At 29.7% G+C, this 21,006-nt stretch overlaps 3 protein-coding genes across 3 annotated transcripts; 2 read left to right on the forward strand and 1 right to left on the reverse strand.

The window, feature by feature from the left end:
* The first annotated feature begins 575 nt into the window (after positions 1–575).
* On the forward strand, positions 576–7,959 carry LOC101509004 (uncharacterized). The gene is made up of 10 exons (XM_004504186.4): positions 576–854; positions 975–1,138; positions 2,031–2,165; positions 2,780–2,890; positions 3,402–3,686; positions 4,110–4,309; positions 5,020–5,317; positions 5,719–5,829; positions 6,385–6,576; positions 7,283–7,959. Exons 1-10 carry the CDS (start codon positions 701–703, stop codon positions 7,628–7,630), a joined length of 1,998 nt encoding a protein of 665 aa, XP_004504243.1. The 5' UTR covers positions 576–700; the 3' UTR covers positions 7,631–7,959.
* A 2,120-nt stretch (positions 7,960–10,079) lies between these two features.
* Positions 10,080–14,786, forward strand: LOC101509323 (SH3 domain-containing protein 3). The gene is made up of 10 exons (XM_004504187.4): positions 10,080–10,325; positions 10,675–10,797; positions 11,221–11,290; positions 11,424–11,569; positions 11,947–12,048; positions 12,315–12,512; positions 12,606–12,668; positions 12,810–12,899; positions 13,299–13,373; positions 14,361–14,786. Exons 1-10 carry the CDS (start codon positions 10,266–10,268, stop codon positions 14,478–14,480), a joined length of 1,047 nt encoding a protein of 348 aa, XP_004504244.1. The 5' UTR covers positions 10,080–10,265; the 3' UTR covers positions 14,481–14,786.
* A 1,447-nt stretch (positions 14,787–16,233) lies between these two features.
* LOC101509638 (protein RALF-like 19) lies at positions 16,234–16,854 on the reverse strand. The gene has a single exon (XM_004504188.4). It carries the CDS (start codon positions 16,710–16,712, stop codon positions 16,374–16,376), a length of 339 nt encoding a protein of 112 aa, XP_004504245.1. The 5' UTR covers positions 16,713–16,854; the 3' UTR covers positions 16,234–16,373.
* Positions 16,855–21,006: the final 4,152 nt, after the last annotated feature.

A 21,006-nucleotide genomic window follows, 5' to 3' on the forward strand; every position in this document is an offset into this window, starting at 1 on the left:
ATATATATTTTATATATATATATATATATATATAAATGCTGTTTTTTTAAAGAGTGAGTGAGTATGTTACTGACTTCTAGAAAAATATTTTTATGTTACTTAACTTGTCAAGTGATCGCCTTCGCTATAAAATCAATCTTATATCTCCTTTATATATAGAAAATATTTGGATTGACAAAAAAAAATACGATATCATTTATTTATTTTAAAAGTATATATTATTTAATTTTTAATTTTTATATTTTTAAATGTGTGTTTAATTTTGTGTCTAAATACTTGTAACTATATAGAGACAAATTGAGATATTTCATATTTCTTAAACTTTAATAACCATTTATTGTTTTCAAAGTTAAACTTAAACTTTAATCAATATTAATAAGATTAATATTAACAATTTAACATTGAAATTTTGATAAATTTAGATATATAACTATAGATTATAAAACCGCACACAGTCACACCATCTTAGTCTTTTATCTAACATGTACTATTCAGATTTTAAGATTGAGTTTTTTTGTTTAAAAATCAAAATCTGAACCATCCAATTATAATCAAAACGATGGAGATGCTTGTGACTCACATAGTCATGGTATATCTAATCCAAATTCCCGAAATTCCAGGAAAAAGAGTCTGGTTTAGAGCGGGATATTTACGTGTTTTATGGTAGAGAAACGCTCAACCGAGACAGAAGCAGAAGAAGATGCAGTTACCCACTTTCACAACCTCTCAACGCCCATTTCACCCTCTCATCCCTCCTCCACTTGGAATCAATCACACTTTCACTTTCAAACCTTTTTCTCCAATTCCAACCAAACACTTCTCCATTCCTTTCCACTCTCTCACCAAAACCTCAGGTACCAACCGATATCTCATACTTTCATTCATATTCTAATTCTATTTCTTATTATTTTCCATACATTTGCTTTGTTTATTTTGCATCCAATTATGTTTCGCTTTGCTGCTTATTGCTACAGCTGCAACTACCCACCACGAACCTGTTGTTGTTGACAGTAACATTTCTAACGGCCACAATGAACCACGATTCATTGAAATTGGTTATGTATCTGGTGCTCATGGTTTTCAAGGCGAGATTCGTGTCAAGCCCAACACCGATTTTCCTCAACTGCGATTTTCCACGGTAGAATTGTTTGTTTTCTGTTTGTTTGGTTTCACTTTTTGTATGAGCCAAAATTGATTTTGGCATGGCTGAATGTGCTCGATTAGAACTAATTGTCTATATAATTTATTATAATTTGAATCTTATTTCTGGTCCGTGTTTGGAACAGCCAAAATTGATTCTAGATGCGTAAAATTGATTTTGATATGTTTGGTTGCTTTCTTAGTATGATTGATTTTGCTTCCAGAATTGGTTCTAACTTGAAGTTAGAACTTTAGCTTGTTTGGATTTACGGTGGAAATCCACCAAGCGCGAGTCCAAAAAGAAGCTGGGATTTCAAGCTTCTGAAAAGTCACATTGATTTTGCCGTGAAACGTGAGAATTTTGTTGAAATGCCCAACCAATCCAATTTTGTAGCTTTTGAGTCTAAACGTGATTTTTACACTGAAATTTATTGTTCAACTCACTTCTACATAAATGTATCTAAACATAAACTACTTTACATTCAACTCATTTTTACATAAATGTATCTAAACATAAACCACTTTACATTCAACTCACCTTTAAGTAAAATCAATTCATTCAAAATCAATTTTTTTCTCTGCAGAACCAAACAAGCACTAAATTTGAAGCTTTTGCCTCAACAATTGATTTTTAGACTCAAATTTATTGTTCGACCCACTTTTACATCAATGTATCTAAATATAAATCACTTTACATTCAACTTATTTTTAGACATAATCAATTTTACGAAATCAATTAATTTAAATTTTAAAATCAATTTTTGTCACCCATTGCAGAAACAAACACACATTCTGTCATTTTTTTTCTCTTTTATTTTTTCGTGTATATGTTTGTGGATAGATTATGAATATTCAATTGACTAACGTTGAAGGGTTGTTTTATTCACTAGCCTGGGAGAAGATGGTTGAAACAGAAGGTTATGGGTGGAGAAAGTGTTCAGCAAGTTGAGCTTGAGGAAGGTAGGGAACACATTGGAAAGAATTGTTGGATTCTCAGATTCAAAGGAATTAACTCAGTTGAGGAGGTAATAACCATTTTAACGAGGAACACACTGATGTACTGTTTTCAACACATTATATTCAGTAATGGGTCTTAAATAATCTTCATTTGATGAAACACAAGTCAATTTCACCTAATAATAGAAAAAGAAGTCAAGTTTACTTAAAAAGGATGTGGTTTAAAGAGTGTTTTGCTCATTAGTACTCATTTCTCATATTCAAATTATAAGATTTTATTGTCATTTTTTTACTTGCACTGTTGAATTGAAAATGTAGCTACCTTTTTTTACCCTTTTTCATTTTTCCGACGAATAACTCCATAAAGTACTAAATGTGTTAATTACTAGTTTGTCGGCACACATTAATTCAAGAAAGAGGGAGCATTTTTTGTGAATTTATCTTTGGGTAATCATATTTTAAAGTTAGTTTGATGCTGTGATGCCAAACACAGATATTTCACTTTGTCAAAGGAGTTGTCACCTTTCTTTGTCGCTCCTCAGTTGGGATTCTTGCAATCTAGCACGCATAGTTGCAAATGGATAATTCAACTTTACTATTTTGCCATGGCCTGTTTGATTCTTTGATCATATGATGTGCTTGTGCATGTTTTTTGGCTTTGACTAATCAACACATCATGCAGGCTAAGATGCTTGTAGGTGCTACCTTGCTTGTGACGGAAGAAGACAAGCCTGAACTTGAGGAGGGCGAATTTTACGCACATGATCTCAATGGGATGAGAGTTTTTATAAAGGTTTGTACCAATCATGATTTGTGTGCGCACATGCATGTGAAAACACAAACAACTTTCTTCCCTGCTGCTGCTTATTTGCCATTCTAATTTTTGCTAAAGCATCACCTCAAAATTGAACAAAATTAAGTTTCTTCATCAACCTATGTTTCTTTTACACTTTTGTGGTCTTATATTAACTTGGTAATTCTCCTTGGCAAGCTATTGTAACAGAAATGCCAACTGTTTTTCATATTAATTTATAGTCTTTCATGGAATACAGTTAATCCTTTTTTTCCTTGGAGCTCTTTGTATCCACATATCTGAGTGCTAGTCGTTCATTTGTACCAATGATTCAACAGGGCTAGCTAATATTTGATAAAAATGAAAAGCGCCTATGTTAAAAAAGCTTAAGAGCTATACTTTTGTATAAGATTTTATTTTTCTATGTTGGTATTTTATCACCTTCTTTCTTGTTAGTTTTAATTCTAAAAATGCAACATTTGAAGGTGTTGACCATACTTCTTTCTATCAGGAAAACGGAAAACTTTTGGGAACTGTTATTAATGTTTTCAATCATGGAGGAAATGATCTACTACAAATTTCACTTGATTCATCTTTTGATGTGCTTGATAAAAATGGCAAGCCAAGGCCAGCAGAAATGGAAGTATCTGGTCAGCTTGTTTTGGTGCCTTTTGTTGAAGCAATTGTTCCAGATGTTGATATGAATAGAAGAGAAATGCATATTACACCTCCCAAGGGACTTCTGGAGTTAAACTTACGATTTGATGACAGGTCCAAAAAAGAAAGGCACCAACTTGTGAGTATGTGGGTTATTTTGCGTTCATAGTAAAGCACAATCATACCCAAGATTCAACTCCACCCACTCCCAGCAAAAAAAAAAAGCACAATTATCTAGCATTTAGATATGGTTTTTATTACTTTTTTTTTTTCCGTTTACAAAGGCAGAGTCACACAAACAAACTTACTCCAATTTGAATGGAATTTAATTTTCATGTGGCATTCTGCTAGTGCTATCCATCCCAACCAGATTTCCATATTGTGGCATTCTTCTAGTGCTTTTGATCCCAAGAATTGCACTGCATAATTTGCATTTGAAATTTCCTTTTATCAACTGCTTCTCTGTTGTGACTTGTGATATCTAGTGTTGAGTGTTTTTCACCACGTATAATTGTTTCAAATGCTTAATTAGCTGTGAATAATTAACTTTTTTATTTTTTAGGAATGGAAAGAAAAGAAAAAGTTTCAAAAGCGCCTCATAGCAGCAAAAAAGAAACTCAGTGAAATGGACCAAAAACATGTATTTCATGGATTTCAATGTGGAGAGAAAGAACAATGGAGTTTGCTTAGTGATCAAATTGTTGGTGTAAACTCCAGACTGCTTCAGGAGGCTTTACAGAGTTTTGAACAACCAACCAAAACGTGAGTTAATGTAACAACAATAACATCCGAAGTTTTTTTCCCACTAAGCAGGGTCAGCAACATGAATCAAAACATATTGTTGCGTTCTACCCAAAAACAAATTGTTCAGCAGAGCCATTAAATTTTAGATTTTTTTTATTGATTGCATTTACAGTCTTTGTTGGTCTACATAATACATATACCTCTATTTATCGAGTTATCCTACATTTGATCAACTCTTTCTAACGGGAGGTTCTATTAGTCTTCTCATCACATGTCCAAATCATCTCAAACACAATTCTACAAACTTCTCTCCAACAGATATGCAAACCAGAATTATTGAGTTTTGACACCCTTATCCCCCATCCCCAAAAAAGAAAAAGAAAATTTATTGTTGTAGTCCATATAGAACCTGTTGTTGTTTTACACTTTTTTATTCTATTTGTATTGAAAAGGTTGTTGAAGTACTAGGTTTAGGACATGGCTACTCATCCCTGCCAATATGAAATGATAAGTCATGTTAGCATCTTCTAATTTAAATATTATTCACTTTGTTTCCTTGCTAAACTTTGCCTTGCCATCATAACTTTTTCTGGCTTTTGTGATTGTGTCATCATCACAGCCTGTTTAATTGACCAAGAAAAAGTTTCTTTTATATTTGTGTGAATTTTTATTAAATTTCTTTTACATTTGTGTGGATTTTTATTTGCATTTTAACTTTATTGAATTAGATGGAATGCAGCTGAGGTTGCCAGTTCTGTCGAGGAAAAGCTTATAAGTACTATTCAGATATTAGAAAAGTCTTTCTTAACTGGAAGTAAAGACAAGGTGGTTAGAGATATATTCAATATGCAAGAGAAGGGACATGAGCTAATTTCTAAGGGCAAAATGGCTATTGTCTTGCTCTTGAATGAAAAAGAGAATGAAGGATGCATTTATGATCCTGACGTTCTTGAAAATGAAGCAACCGAAACTTCAATACTACACATGCTTCAGAACTTACTATGTGATGACGAAACATTTGTAAAGGTTGTACAATTGTAAAAAAATTTTCCCTTTCTTTTTATTAAACATCTACTGATGAAAATTCATTGTTTCAAAATTCTAGTTGTTCCATTAGATGGATATTTTATTATAATTTAGTTTCAACTGAAGATAAAATATTTGAAGAGATCATAATAAACAACCAATTTAATGCTCTGTTCTTCCCATTTCCACTATTTTCAAGGACAATGTACTATTTCCTATCTTATGGTTTTTCCTCTTTCTACTTTGATGATATTTGTTATTATCATACTAGATGAAAATGAGATGATATAAGTTAAGCTGATTTGTGAGGCTTTATGTGGCTAGGTGTCTTTTGGGTGGGATTAGACTACAATCTATACTATAATGCTTGTGATCATCTAATAAATTTTCATTTTTTGCAGGTCAACGATCGTGTATCTGTGCCTTTAATTTTGGTCTCCTCAACCCAAAAAATCCAGTCTTTAAAAGATCTGTTCACAAGGAACAATCACTTTGCATTTGACTCTGAAAAGGTTCACATAATATCAAGGATCTCTCCTTTTGTATTTAGTTTTATCTTGGTTAGATATGTATTAAAATTTGCAAGATTCATATTTCTCTTGTTGTATCCCAAATTGCGTATTCTCAAAGTTCAAAATTTTTGGTTGCAAGAAAAGAATCATAAACTTGAGTTTCCAAATTACCCTTAATCTTGAACTTCGACTTTACCTTGTTGATTTAAAAACGTGTTGTCTTGTCTCATTGTCAACATTGGAATAAGAGTATTAGACCTGACCATGCAACCATAGCGGTTTCGTCCAAAGAAAGTATAAAGGATGGAATATTATTTGCTCATTGCTTGGAAACTGGAAAATTCAATTTTCCTGTAACCTTTAATTTCTTTGAAGATGTTAAATGGACCGTAAATAACACATGTCGCACGAGATAAGCGAAGTGGTGGACCATATGCAAACATTAACTGCCAATTTGTACATCAATAAACATTTGCATTTTTATTTAAAGTGGACGACAATGTATGAAGTTCCTCTCTCTTGCTTATTAGCTTCTTGCTTTTAATCCTCTCGCAGGTATGGTTTTTGGAGGAAGAGAAGCTGCCAGTTGTCGACAGTTCTCTAGAAGGACAGAACAAATTTAAGATTTTAATGAAGTCGCCTTGGGAAATACTCCAATCTCCTGTTGGATCGGGAGGATTTATTAGCTTGTTTTCAAAACACAACATTGCAGATAATCTTATTGACATGGGTGTTGAATACATTGAGGTTAGTTTATCTTTTCCTTTACATTGAGATCGATGCTGATTTTATATTCACTTGCTAAGTTTTAACGCATAACTATAAAGCAAAACAGGGCAATAGAATCTTCTTTAGATTCTTTAATTGCTGAACTGATGCTTTTACCTTCTAATGGTTGAGTCATCACCGAAGTCTATTTGGCTTCTTGGCTATAGCCAAATAAGCTGAACGATGTTCAAATGCTCAAGAATTTAAGCACTTGACTCTGATTTTTCCTTTTCTTGAGTTCTGACTGCGTCGAAGCTTTTGGTGTACAACTATTTATGTTTAATGTCAATCTTTTATGTAGTTTTTTCTCATGCACAATTTATTCAGGCCCCTTTGTTTTCATAATAATAACATTAAATAGTAACCTGAAGTAATAGTTTAGACTCCACGTGATTGCCTCTGGTATTCATTAAGTCAGTCTATGAAGGGCTAAAGCAAATGTCATTCTCCACTGGGTTTGCACATGGATAATTGGATATTTTCTTTCTAATAATAATGTGTGGAAATCCAATGATCTACTGCTACTGCATGTTCAATAACTCCTACAAAGTACGAGTTATTTCAGTAAATGCAAGTTGACTCTGATTCTCAACAAAATCAAACACACTAAAAAGCCATAAATGGTATTTCTTTGCTATATTGGTATACACTGCCCCTGATTCATTTGTATTGTGCATTCTTGCAGTTATGCTGTCCGTGTGAAAGAACTGTTGGTGGAAACTCACTTCTTCTTGGGTTGGTTAATTCACGGAAAGCCAAAATTGGGATACAAATTTCACCTACAATAGTTGATCCAGATGAAAACTTTGACATGATATTCTCCATGGACTTGGTAAATAAGCTAACAAAGCAGAGAAACAAACTTCAATTTGAAGCAACTCCAAAGGTAAATTCCTTTGTTGAGAAAGTTGACAATGACTGGGTTACCGTTACTTCGTCCACCCCAAACTCATATGAACTCTCTTGTAGTATATATAGTTCCTTAAACGCATGTCCCTTGGATAAGGTTTGCATTGTGGAGGTTAGAGAATAATAGCATAAATATGATGAGATGGTATATCATTAGTGCTAAAAAATTACTAAGGTATGTTAGGGAAGTGAAAGAACAAAACAAGAAAAAGACGGGCATATATATGGAAGAAATGCTTTTAAGACACATCTGGATGTTTGTCTCTGGTCGGATGTTTGTTCTCTCACATTGAGACCGATGTTCACACTCAATAGTATACCTTGTGTTGAGATACAACGTTGGAAATTGTATATATGGTGTATGGCATTCCTTTAAATCCATGCAATTTTATGAGGACTGGAATTCAACCATATTTTATGAATGGGAATCAGTAGGGTTGGGTACGGTTTTCATTTACTTTTTTTAAGCTTATTATTCGAAAATAATTAAAAAAGAAAGGAAAGTCTGGAAAGGGTTTATTATAAATATTTTTTTAGATTTAAAAATAAAATATTAAAAATGATTTGAATTGATTTTCTTAAACAGAAAATAACTTAAGATAAGATATAAAATAAAAAAACTCAGAAAAAGCGGAGAACAACCTATATTTTAATAAATTAACGGCATCACAGTTAAAGGTATATATGGTAACGGTTGAATTCAAGATCCGGGTCATCCAATTTAATATGCATTTTGATCCAATTTATTTAAGTTTGGGTCTAACTTAAATCAATCAATTGAAACTCAATTATGTTTGGTTTGGATATCAAATTAAACTTTTTGAACCCATAAATTCGCAAACTCAACCCATTGACAATTATTTATGTATAGTTAAAATTTAATTATTAGTATGATTGAAAATTTATTGCTAATTTAATTAATTTAAGTATTTTATTGGTGTATTTTAAGTATTAAACGATATGTTGCGATATATTTTATTATTTTTTAAGTATTTAAATTTAATTATATATATATATTTTAAAAATTTATAACCGATAACCTCAACTAAATTCAACCCGCTCTCACAATTGGTTTGGTTCGGGTTTAATAGAAAAATCATTCCCCATGTACATCCTAATCACAATGAATATATTACTGAATTAGGGGCTTTACTCTTGTCATATGAGAAAACGATACTTCATTGATAGGAGATTGGAGCTCTGATGCCATCATCATTACTAAAAATATTCAAACTCAGGTTTCAATTACTAAAAATATCACTGAATCCAATAATAACTGAATCCAATACTAAAAAAACGATATAAAAATCATACATGCTATACATGCTATATTGAAGATGGATTGGAAATATTTAAGTATATCTTTCATGTTAAGTTAGATTTGTCAGAATTAGTATCAGTCACTGTAATTATTAAACTACAAGCTACAATTTTTCTGTAAAATTACGATAATTTATCGTAATTCTGATAAATATATAATGGTTGTGACAAACACACTATAATATTAAATTTAAAAGTTTTTTACATGATGTTAAAGTGGAAATGATTATGTATTAAATTTCACTATTTTTCTCCCATTAAATATTTATAAAATAAATATTAGTTATGAGTACCAAATGTAAAATTAAACTTATCACTTTCATTCTTATATTAGAGTGTTTGTGAATACTACTATGTCCTTTTGTTCATTTTCATTTCTCTTTTACTAATGTGCCTTTGTATCTTTTCAAAAGATTCAAATCTAAAATATTTCTCCTTTAAGAGTTTTTAATTTATTTTTTTAATAATAATACTTAATACATTTTTTTAATCTTTTTTTGGGAACAAATTTTATAAACATTTTTTAGATTAAAAAAATGGAAATATGTTATCATTATATATACCTCTTGAATGCATGAGTTGCTAAACATCTTCAATGGAAGAATTGTTGTGCGCTACTTTAGCTATTTTTGTGGACCTAAATTGTCGCATATATTAAAAAAAAAAATACAAGTCATCTTAACTAATTTTTACTTCAACGGTGATTAACAATCTATACATGACCGACCAAAGACTATTTCAAGATTATAGTATTTTTTTTTCTACTTTATTTTATATAATTTAATAATATTTTATTGATAAACAACTAAAAGTTGAGATTGGTTAAATAAGAGACAACTTTTCAAAACCAAAAGATAATTTTTAAATAATAAAAAATGTATCAATTGAATACTGTTGAATTTTGTTGTTTCCTTTAAAAAATTTTAAAAATCTCAATCGAATATCTCAAGAGTTATTTAAATATTTTAAAATCTTAATCAATATAAAAAAATTAATTAAAAAATCTTTTAAATTTTCTCAAAATCCCAATTTAATACACCCTGTGTCTTAGCTTTTAAACAAGATAGCATATAACACTAAAATCAGCACACTCCAGTAGTAAAAGAAACTAAAAGAAAAAACTTGTGAAATACCGTAAAAATTTGTTAAGTGCTCAAGTAATTAGTTATATTATTACCAATTTAGCCTGAAATGTTTGCACAAATCACACATTATTTGCTATTATTTATTTATTAGTCATATTTTCTCTCTTCAGCCGTCTAGCTTTTGTCAAAAAGAAGAGTCTGAGTGACTATCGCTCTATTCCGAGCTCATTGTTCATACCGAGCGCGTGAAACCAAATTGGCAATCTTTGATTCACTTTCTCACACAACATTACATTCGATCTCATTTTCATACTTCAATTCATACTGTCACAGTGAAACCACAAGCGCAACGCCATGGACGCTTTGAGGAAACAAGCTAGCAAGCTAAGAGAGCAAGTTGCCAAACAACAACAGGTTTCGATTTTGGTTCTCTTCTCGACCCATTTCGCAAGTTTGCATTTTTCTGTTTTCTAACTATTAGTGCCACAATTTACTTCTCAAATCCGCATCTGGGTTGGCAAAATTTTCTGAAATTGATGATGGGTTTTGAGTCTTTACACTGTGATTCATTGTTCTGAAATGCATTTGAAAATGGGTTCTTTTGATTGGTGCTGTCTGAGTGGAATTTAGGTTCAGCAAGATTCGGTCTTTTCTTTAACTGAATTATTATTGTATCTTTAGTGCTACTGCTTTAGATTCAGTTACCATATAATAGTATTTTTGAGTTTGTGATCTAAGTTTATTATATATATTTGTTTTTCAGGCTGTAATTAAACAGTTCAGCGGTAGCGGTTATGAGAGTTCAGATGTCGTGGTCATTGATGAGGTTGAAATGCAGAGACATCAACATATGGATAAACTATACAGAGCCACCCGTGCTGGGAGGGTACACATTTTTTTTTTATCTTTTGTAGATTAATCATTAACTTGCTATGTTTGAGCTTCAAAGAGTTTCCAATTGAATAAGATCAAAATAATATGTTGTATGCATATTAGGAAAGTGTATTAAACTATTCATGGATGGTGACATTGGTGAGTGATATTATTGTGGCTGTCAGATGTATAGACTCACATTGTTTTTACACACACACATATTTAACAACTTGTAATTCCAATTTGTGTTGAGTTGGGAGGGAGGGACCGTATAAAGTGACAGGGGATTTTTAGACATGATTGTGTAGCCTTTATGAACCATTCTGGTAGTAGAAGTAATAATAAAACATTTGCATAAGAAATGTTATCTTCGATGATTTTTCTTTTCATGTTGGTTCTGTTATTCACATGCACAAAACTATATGATCTTATCCAGGACTTCCAAAAAGAAATTGTTAAAGCAGCAGAAACATTCACAGCTATAGGTTATAAGCATATTGAAACAGGTGAAAATTAGTTTTTCTTTCTTTTCTCTGCCAAGTTCAGTTTACTGTGACAAGTCATGATAGCAAGTGTTGGAATTAGACGCACCAGGTAGTTTTGTGTGTAAATTCTTATAAAAATAGCCATGGTAGACAGGAACAAAACTTTCTGAGGAGTGCTGTAGATATGGAGCAGAGAACAACAGTGACAACATATTGGCTAAGGCTGCATCAGTATATGGTGATGCTCGGAAACATGTAGAAAAGGAGCACGAAGAATTGTATCGGCTTTTATCTTCCCAGGTCAACTTTTCATATGTTGGTTAGGTGTATAAGTTTTAATGGAAGTTCAATAAGTGAATCTGTTAATTTTAACTTGTGGCATTTCTTAATTTACGTGAGTATGCATGCTTAGCTGTTAAGGTTTTGAAATATGGTATTGACCTCTTATTTTAAAAAACTATATATGTGGTTCCCTGTTTTTAATTTTTATCGAACATGTAATTCTTGATTGACATCCTTCTGCAAAGATTAAATATAATATTGTGAAGATTCATTTGTTTTGATACTATAGAGGAGGTTTTTTTGACATTTGAAATCCTTGAGGGAGGTAATCTACTACTCACATTATTTTCATATTATGAGGAGAGAAGCATGAGTCGAATGGTTTCAGTTTCCAGGTTTTAGATCCTTTGAGACAAATGATCAATGGTGCACCTTTGGAGGATGCACGCCATCTTGCTCAACGGTATAGTCGGATGAGACATGAAGCAGAGACACATGTAAGTCAAAGTTTGGAATGGATTAGCAATCTCTATGCTTGAATAAACCAGTAATCTCATGCAATTTTGAACTCCATATCTCATGTACGGAATGTGATGAACAGTGAAAGTTTGGATTCATATGATGTTTGTTACATTATAAAACTGTAATATTCTAATACTGTATTTATATAATGGTTCTGCTCTACAAACTTTCACTTCACGGTTTGGAGTTCTTAGTTAGTTCTTAATCTTATTACTCAAATTGGTTTTCAAAAATGAATCAGAAAGAAGAGATTTCTAGAAGACAGGCACGGGTTAGAGAATCTCCAACTGCTGAGCAGGTTGCCAAACTGCATGCTGCAGAAGCAAAGATGCAGGAGCTGAAAGCAAACATGGCAGTTCTAGGTAAAGAAGCTTCGGCTGCATTGGCTGCAGTTGATGCACAACAGCAGAGACTAACTTTTCAAAGGCTCGTTGATATGGTATGATAATACATGGTTGTTATTATATCAAAATATGCCAAAATGTAAATATTTTGGATATTTATTGTAAATATTGCGCTCATGATAATGTAGGTTGAATCAGAGAAGACTTTTCATTTAAGAGTTGCAGCTATTCTTGGTGAAATTGAAACTGAGGTGAGAATCAACCATCCCGAGGCTTTTAGCATTTTTTCATGATTAGCTATTATTTATTTTTCTTTTTGTTTGATTTTATTTCTATGATTGTGCGCATTCTCTTAATATCAGTAAATCTGTCTAATTGGAACTTTCTCTCAGATTGTCTCTGACAGACAGAAGAAAGAATCTGCCCCTCCAGTGGTCATCTCCCAGAATGGCTCAGAGAAAACAATGTACTTCCTTGCTGAGGTATGCTGCATATATCTGAACTTAATATGATGATTGTTACTGTTATTGTTATTATTATTATGTGGTGGTTGTTTTAATTGTTATTGTTGATGATGGTCGTTATCATTATTAGTATTATTATCATCATGATTATCGTCATCAGTATACAAGTTTATTTCCTTAATTTCATTCCTATGTATTTCTAATTGCTTAATTTGCTTAGGTAGAACTGATTAATGACTCTAATTGTAAAAGTATAATATCTCACTGAGGGACTTGACTAACTTATGTTACATGAATTTGTTCTTTTGGAATCATCACATGATTCTTCTGACAATGTGAATCAGTTCTTATGAACAATAACCTGTGTAATTTATTTGTTCATCATCTGATCGTTGGTGCATGGTACATCTCTTGCAGGCAATGCATCCTTACTATGCTGAATCAGAAAAGGAACTGAGCTTTTCAAAGGGAGACTTTGTTGTCGTGAGAAAGGTGTATTTTCATCTCAACAACCTATTTTTAATTTTATATATATAATATGAATCTCCTCAAACTAGAAAATAATTGATACTGACATACTGTCGTTTCGTGTGTCCATTTACATTTAGCTAAAGTACTTCTATGTTGGCTGCTTTGATATCAATGAGTTTGTCTGCAAATCTAGGTCCAAAACTGCTGAAATAATAATATTGTGCAGGGGAAATTGTTAGCTTACCGGGAATGCCGTTTTGAAGATTTATTTGGAAATAAATCTAACTAAGAAGTTCAATTATATTGCTGAGGAAAATGTTTCTCTTGAGTAATTAAGGGAAAAAAAAAAGCAACAAGACTTATTCAGATCCTTTTGTGAAGTTGATAATCATATCCAAATTCCAATTAACTACTATTTATCCACAATTTATTGAGCCATAAATTTACAATTCTAAATTGGAGAGATCAATTATCTTGTGTGCTCAAATTTACCATGCATTTCCAATGATGGTCCTCCATGCATGGAAATGTATTTGAAATTTTTGTCTTGTCGTGAATTGCCATGTTCTATAAAACTCGACTTCTCATGCAAGTGAGATATTGTAAGAGAAAAGTTAATAGGTATCCTCTAGAGTAAACAACCATTTTGGTCCCTAAAGGTGTGAGGTACTATCATTATAGTCTTTGAATGTATCGAAATTGCAAATACATCCCTGATATCTCTTTTGTTAGTAATTTTATGAACTAAATTGACAAACGAAAAACACATTTGAGAATTAAAATGACTAACTAAAAACTTATCCGATGACCAAAATGACTATAGTTTAGTGTATCCCGTGTAGTGATACATTTCCAGTATACAATGAGGAAAGTGCATTATAACTTGTATGTTCTCACCATTTGTTTCTGCTTCTACCACTGTCATATTGAAATTTGGTTGATGAATTGGATTTGATCTTACCCTCTTCCCGAGCCTCTATGTTTACCAAAATTCTAAATGTCACCCAGGTGAGCACAACAGGGTGGTCAGAAGGAGAATGCAATGGTAAAGCAGGGTGGTTCCCTTCCGGCTATGTGGAAAAACGGCAGAGAATCCCCTCTAGCAACTTCGCCGGTGAAGTTTACTAGGTTCTGCTACTCTGGTGCTATTCATTCTTTGCTTTGTCTTCCTTATTTGGTTTTGCATTGCATATTCAAAGAGAGGATGGTGGAATTGATGGAAGATGTTACCTCTTGTTATCACAAAATGAAAAGGAAGAAAAAGTCGTGAAGCTTTAGGGTAACTTGCATGTAGTATTGTCCTTTTTAAAGGGTGACACTTACATGAGTTGTATAAACAGTTTTTCCATGTTTTACTTTTGGGTCACATGCACTATTTTACTTGTATCTTTTTGTAATAGATTGTTGAAATACATGTGTTGTTTTTTGTGCTTATGATAATATGGCTATTGGTAGAATGAAGGATGATAGAATTTGGAAGTAATGTAGTGGGTGGATCATTTTATCACTAAAGTGAGACCAATTTCTTTTGGAGAGTTTCCATTAAACGTTTCTTAAAAGCCACACGTGTTTAGAAGGTCAAAAATTGTTTTCTTTTCCTTCTGAAAATATACTATTAAAGTGTATGTGAGAGTGAGAAAATAAGCTTCATTTCTTTGGTAGTTTATTTTCCCCGGCTCCATATATTCTCAAATACATCTCTAAATTGGTTAATCTAGACAAAAATTCAGAGTTTTTGAAAAAACATGGAGAGATTTTCTCGGAACATTTACGGCATTGCCAATCAAAAGTATTGATGAGATCGGAAAGGCTCATAGAAAGAGCATTACACGTTGTTATGTGAGATTTTCTCTTCTCTTCTGTCATTTTTTTTTCTTCTTCTTCTGTTTCTTTAAATAGAGTTTTCCACTTTCCAATTAATTGGGACCTTCTCGAGCATCGCATCTCAAAACTTCCTTTTCTCCCACTCAATATTATCCCCACAAAGTACCTTTTAACAACTTCATCTCGTTTTGCTAACCCATTTTCATCATCACTACTGCATTCAGTCTCTTTGCAAACAATGCTCAAGCATCCCTTATCCTACTTCTGGGAGAACGTGGAGTTGAAGCAAAATTATTTTTGATCAACGAGTTTTAAGAATAACCCAATCAACAAGTCAAGTTATAAAAAATTAGTATAATATTCATAAACAATAAAATGACATTTTTCTAAAATAGTCAATTAATTATCTGATTTATAAAAATATTGTTAATTCAATAACTACACAAACAAATTTTAAATAAAGCTAAAAGAGATGGAATAAATAAAATATTATCTTCTATATCAAGATTGAATTTATAAATTGAAGTCTTTTGATATATTGATTCACTAAATCATTGAATTAACGATTATTTTTATAAATTAAATAACAATTTATTGACTTTTGTATTTAAAAAAATGTCATTTCATTATTTATAAATATTATATTAATTTTTTACATTGTATTGTAAAAAATATTATATATTCATTATCACAAGTAATAAATATTGAGAAAAAATAAAAACAAGAAGTATAAAAAAATATATTTGATTTTGCTGACACTTTTAGTAAATAATAATTAGTTATCATAATTTTTTAAATGATAACAAATATTTTATTTTAAATCCATTTAATTATTAATTGAAAGGTCAAATATATAAGTACATTTCTAATTAATGTATTGTAGAATTTTCTTCTATTTGTAGAAATAAAAACTAAACGCACTATTGTAGTCTTGTAGAATTAGATTTCCACAAAAACGGAAGACATGTTCCCCAACTTTTGTTTTTTATTAATAATTTTTTTATCTTAAAAAAAAAAAAACACAAGACATAGACTAATGGATAGCAAATAAATATAATTAAATAGACCAAGTTGTTCCCACCTTATTATATTATTATATTTGGCACAATGCTCATAGATTACACAAACGTCGAGAAGAAATTGGATAAGATGATAGGTATATAAAATGCAATAGGAAATAAATTTCCACAATCTTAATTAACTAGTGTCTCTAGCACAATGTGTAATGGCACTGCAACCACGATGATATGGATTGGCCCTACCCCTCCTATGACAATTGTAATAGGAACGTCCACGCCTACCACATGGGACTTGGTTGGCTCTAAGGGCACCATAACCAATGTACCTTCTACGTCCAGCAAGTACCCTATGACTTGCTTCAGAACTCATCAAAAATTCATTGTCATCTTCAATTAGACCATTGTCACCATTTGTCATAAGCCCTGAAAATTCATGAATTTTAAAGGCTTCGGTTACCATTGCCAATGCCAATGTCAATGCTAAGATGAAAAACACAAGTCCCCTTTTTGAATCCATTTTTTAGAGATGGGTTTCAAATGAAATGATAATTAATCTCTTAAATTGATTTCTTCCCTGCCCTTTTTGGCAAAGGAAGGGAAACGTTGGATTTAGCAACAAAAAAAGGTGGGAATAATATTCATAGTTCATTTTTTTGGGTATAAAAAAAGATGAGGGGTTTAGAAATAGAGGCTGTGTTTTTTTTGTGTGGTTGGCATTTGTGATTTAACGTGAATATAGGAAGTTTCTGTTATATTTGTCTTTTAGTTTTGGTGACTCTAAATACTAAATAGGTAAAAGTAAGAATTTTTGTATGTCAAGATTTTATCATAGTTAGATTTCATGACAACTTGGTCTATTTTTTTTTTTAAAATCTATTTAGGCCTTACCTCGTGATTTCATCGTAATTAATTTGTCGATAAATACTCAACATCTAGTACAAGACAAACTGATGATAATTACCACAATTTTTATTTTTATATTTTAACACAAAATTATGCTTAATAAATATTATGAATAATTTGTACCCAAAAAATATTAGGTATAATTGAAATGATTAATGACATTTAAAATCATAGTAATTACATTCAATGAATGACTAATGCATTGCTTTTATTTTACAAGAATTATTGAGTTGTTACATTTTGTTATATTAATTAAATATTTCGGTAACGTAATTAATCATATACTATTATAGCTCGTGTCAAACACGAAATTTATTCCATTTCTTTAATACTTTTTAAAATTATTTGATTAATGCGAGACATCGTAAGCATATATTTTTAAGTATATGTTAGGTTATCGCCTTCAATACTATATTTATAGTGTGTTTGATAGTTTATACCTACATAAATATATATGTCTTGATATTATAATATTTTCATTCTTGTATGCCAACGGAGAGGGATTATTTTATAAACAAAAAAAAAAATTGATTGGAATGAATAGTGAACTATAACTGAAATGTAGTTTAATCTAGGATTATATTCATAAAAATTTAAATAAATTAAATTCAAACAATTTCTAATAATAAATAATGTTAATCAAATAAAATTAATAATAATTCATATAGTTTTTAATATGTGTGATTTACAATTGAACTAAATATATAGCATCATAAAAGTATAACTTATGATGTATTTGGGGATTGTCTATCTTAAAAATACAAAATAAACTATAACCGAAGCACCAAATATCTTCTTATTTAATCTTAACAAAAAATGCACAAATCCAATAATATAGATTTGGTCAATGATGACGTTTATTTTCTTTAAATGATAACTTGTACTTATTTAAAAAAAATTGTAAAAAATTGAAGTTCACGTTTTTTTAAAAATAAAATTCTCTACTCGTATTTTTTTAATAATTTTTAAAACAATTGTCAATTCTATTAATTAAAATAAACACAAAATAAAATAAGATAGTTACAAATATTTTTTCATTTATTTTAAAATTAATGTGATTATATGTACATCTTTGAGAAAATAATTAGAGGTATATAACGAATTACAATAATTTAAAAAAATATATTTTTGACCTCTTATTTATATTATGCTTATTTTAAATTATTATTATTTTTTAAAAATTATTATAATTCGTTATATACTTCTATTTATTTTCTCAAAGGTGTACATAGAATCACAATAATTTTTTAAAAATAAAAAAATATTTTTAACTATTTTATTTTATTTTATGTTTATTTTAATTAATAATCAGAATTAGTAATTATTTAAAAAATTATTTTTTTGTAATTATTTAAATAATTAAAAAAAGAAATTTGTGTTTATTTTGATTAACCATCTTATCTTATTCTTTTTTTTAAAAGAAATTTTGTATGAAAATATTTATTAATTATTTATCATTATATATACCAATACTTTTTTTTGAAACATGGATGTTAACTTGGTTCAACAATTTTTTTGTTTTTCTATAATCAAATGGTAGTAACTAATAATTTGATTTTATTTGATGCAATTGATCGTACTTGGCCAAAATAAATCAATTTTATTTGTATATTTTAATACACATTAACAACATTCGTTTTCTACAACATACAAAATATGTTCTTGTTGTAAGAAAATATTCAAATTATGATTTTTATATTAAAAAAATGTAAAATATATTTGAAAGAAACTCTTTTTTTTTTATTAAAAAAAAATCTTTTTATTTGTTGTATTAAAAAAATAAGGAGATTAGTGTTACAATAAAATAATTAAATTGTTAGTTAAGTTTCATGTGTATTATTTTATGTGAAGCAAGACAATTATTTATTGTTTATATTTATATTGTAGATGGTAGACTCATTAATGATTTTTAAATAAGTATATATATATATATATATATATATATATATTATTAAAATTAGTATATGCTTTTGTCACGCGAGCTCTCTAAATCAAAATACAATCAATTTAATTTGGTTTTTTTCCTCAATTTAATTTGTTTTTTTCTTTTTTAAAATATTAATTCGGGTATTACAGTGACATTAATAACGTGTTGTTAATTCAGTGAAGTCGGTCGAATCAATTGTGTCATGTGATCGAAAATGTCTATTATCATTAAAAGTTACAGTAGTATTTCCTAAACAAAATACTAACATTAGTCGTACGAAGTTTAGTAAAAAAAAACAATTGTAATACATAATAGTACAACCAAATTAAAAAAAAAAAAACATTAATTGTCACCTTCCAATTTGTAATTAATAATGCAAAAAAAAGTTTTAAATTTTAATTTGCAATTTTAATTTATTACACTTCCATAAACAATATAAATAATTTCAAAATTTATGTTGATATACAATTTAGTTGATATACGATAAATTTTAGTTTTTTTTTTATGGAACAGAAAATGTAGTGAATATACGATAACATTGGTAATATGATGGTTTTTATAAAAATAATTTACATTTTTGTTGTTGTTGAGGTCTTCTAGATGTTAGGAACATCGTAAATACAAAATTTGACAAAATTATTTTGAAGTGACCATAATAAATGTAGAGGTAATTAAAAAATGATTAACTCTTAAAAAAGTAATTATTTTAAAGTAGTAAATTTTTTTTATTTTCATTTAAGTTTTAGTTGTTCACAACATTTTACACTATCATTTTTTTTTTGTTGCACTTATATTTTTTCAGGATGAAAATGATTTAGATTTTAATATCATATAATAGTCTGAATCATATTCTCAAAATATTTAGATGACTTTTACATGAAATATCTAAAGCATTTATATTTTAGATGTCTATTTTGATAACAGATTCATTTCAATCAATATGTATATCTTTTTAAATTGATTGAGATAAGTATTGACGAGACATGACAAACTGAAAAAAATTAAATTTTTTTGACTAATACTTCAGATTGCGCCTTCTAGTATTGTATTTAAGTGTCCATTACAATTTTTTTTACTTAAGTTTCATAATTTGTAAAATTTGAAAAGAAAAAAATATATTGCAAAAGACATTACCACAATGACCTGAATCATTGATGTCTGTTGCTATTATGTAACATCCTGTTTTCAAGGTAATTTCATGTTTCTATCACTTATATATTTTATTTAATTTAAAAAGATGTAAAAATTGATCAAATTTTTATAATAAAATTACATATTAATGTGCAGAGTTAAAAAAGATATATGAATGTAAATTCTAAAATTATCATAGAATAGGAATGTGATTACCAACACTATTTGCATATAATACTTTCTTAAGTCTTAATTACCATAACATGTCTTAAGTCTTAAAGTCGGTTATAATACTTTCTTTTGATTTTTCCGATATCAAATTATAACTATTTATTACTATATATCATTTTGCAAAATATTTGTTTACAGTGTAGATTTTTACTCAATGTTAATGATCCAAATTATTGCTTGTCAGAAGAAAACACCATCAACGTTATTGTTGATTTTTCTTGTAAAAATTCTTATTTAAAATTTGTAGTCTTTAAGTGTATAATTACTGCATAAAAAAATTGTGTAATATTATAATTATGATGGTGGATCCTTTGTAGGTATTGCAATGTCACAAAATAGGTGTTCATACGATGGACATTGTTATTGCTGTATGAACAAGCCCAAACTATTAACGAGGAGAGCTCTCTTATGAGTTATGATTCACATTCATTTGTAATTAAACCTTTTAGAAAAAGAAAAAATTCAACAAGACAAGTCTTAAGTTCGTAGGTTGTGATTTTAAGTTTTACTAGAGAAGCAAATGTAAGTTCATTTGTAAGTTTTCGTTGAGCTCTGAGATCTTTCCTATTTGGACCGATGCACCTTCTTCTCACCCTAAATTTACATGAAGAAAAAAAAA

The sequence above is a fragment of the Cicer arietinum genome, chromosome 6, assembly GCF_000331145.2.
Source record: "Cicer arietinum cultivar CDC Frontier isolate Library 1 chromosome 6, Cicar.CDCFrontier_v2.0, whole genome shotgun sequence".
Taxonomy (NCBI): domain Eukaryota; kingdom Viridiplantae; phylum Streptophyta; class Magnoliopsida; order Fabales; family Fabaceae; genus Cicer; species Cicer arietinum.

What these genes read in the sequence shown, in the direction of transcription:
- LOC101509004 (XM_004504186.4), top strand. Translation starts at nt 701, where the DNA reads ATGCAGTTACCCACTTTCACAACCTCTCAACGCCCATTTCACCCTCTC. An exon ending in ATGACGAAACATTTGTAAAG is followed by an intron (nt 5,318 to 5,718) that starts GTTGTACAATTG and finishes CATTTTTTGCAG; the next exon opens with GTCAACGATCGTGTATCTGT. An exon ending in TGGGTGTTGAATACATTGAG is followed by an intron (nt 6,577 to 7,282) that starts GTTAGTTTATCT and finishes GCATTCTTGCAG; the next exon opens with TTATGCTGTCCGTGTGAAAG.
- LOC101509323 (XM_004504187.4), top strand. Translation starts at nt 10,266, where the DNA reads ATGGACGCTTTGAGGAAACAAGCTAGCAAGCTAAGAGAGCAAGTTGCC. An exon ending in ATCGGCTTTTATCTTCCCAG is followed by an intron (nt 11,570 to 11,946) that starts GTCAACTTTTCA and finishes TTCAGTTTCCAG; the next exon opens with GTTTTAGATCCTTTGAGACA. An exon ending in TTCAAAGGCTCGTTGATATG is followed by an intron (nt 12,513 to 12,605) that starts GTATGATAATAC and finishes ATGATAATGTAG; the next exon opens with GTTGAATCAGAGAAGACTTT.
- LOC101509638 (XM_004504188.4), bottom strand. Translation starts at nt 16,712, where the DNA reads ATGGATTCAAAAAGGGGACTTGTGTTTTTCATCTTAGCATTGACATTG.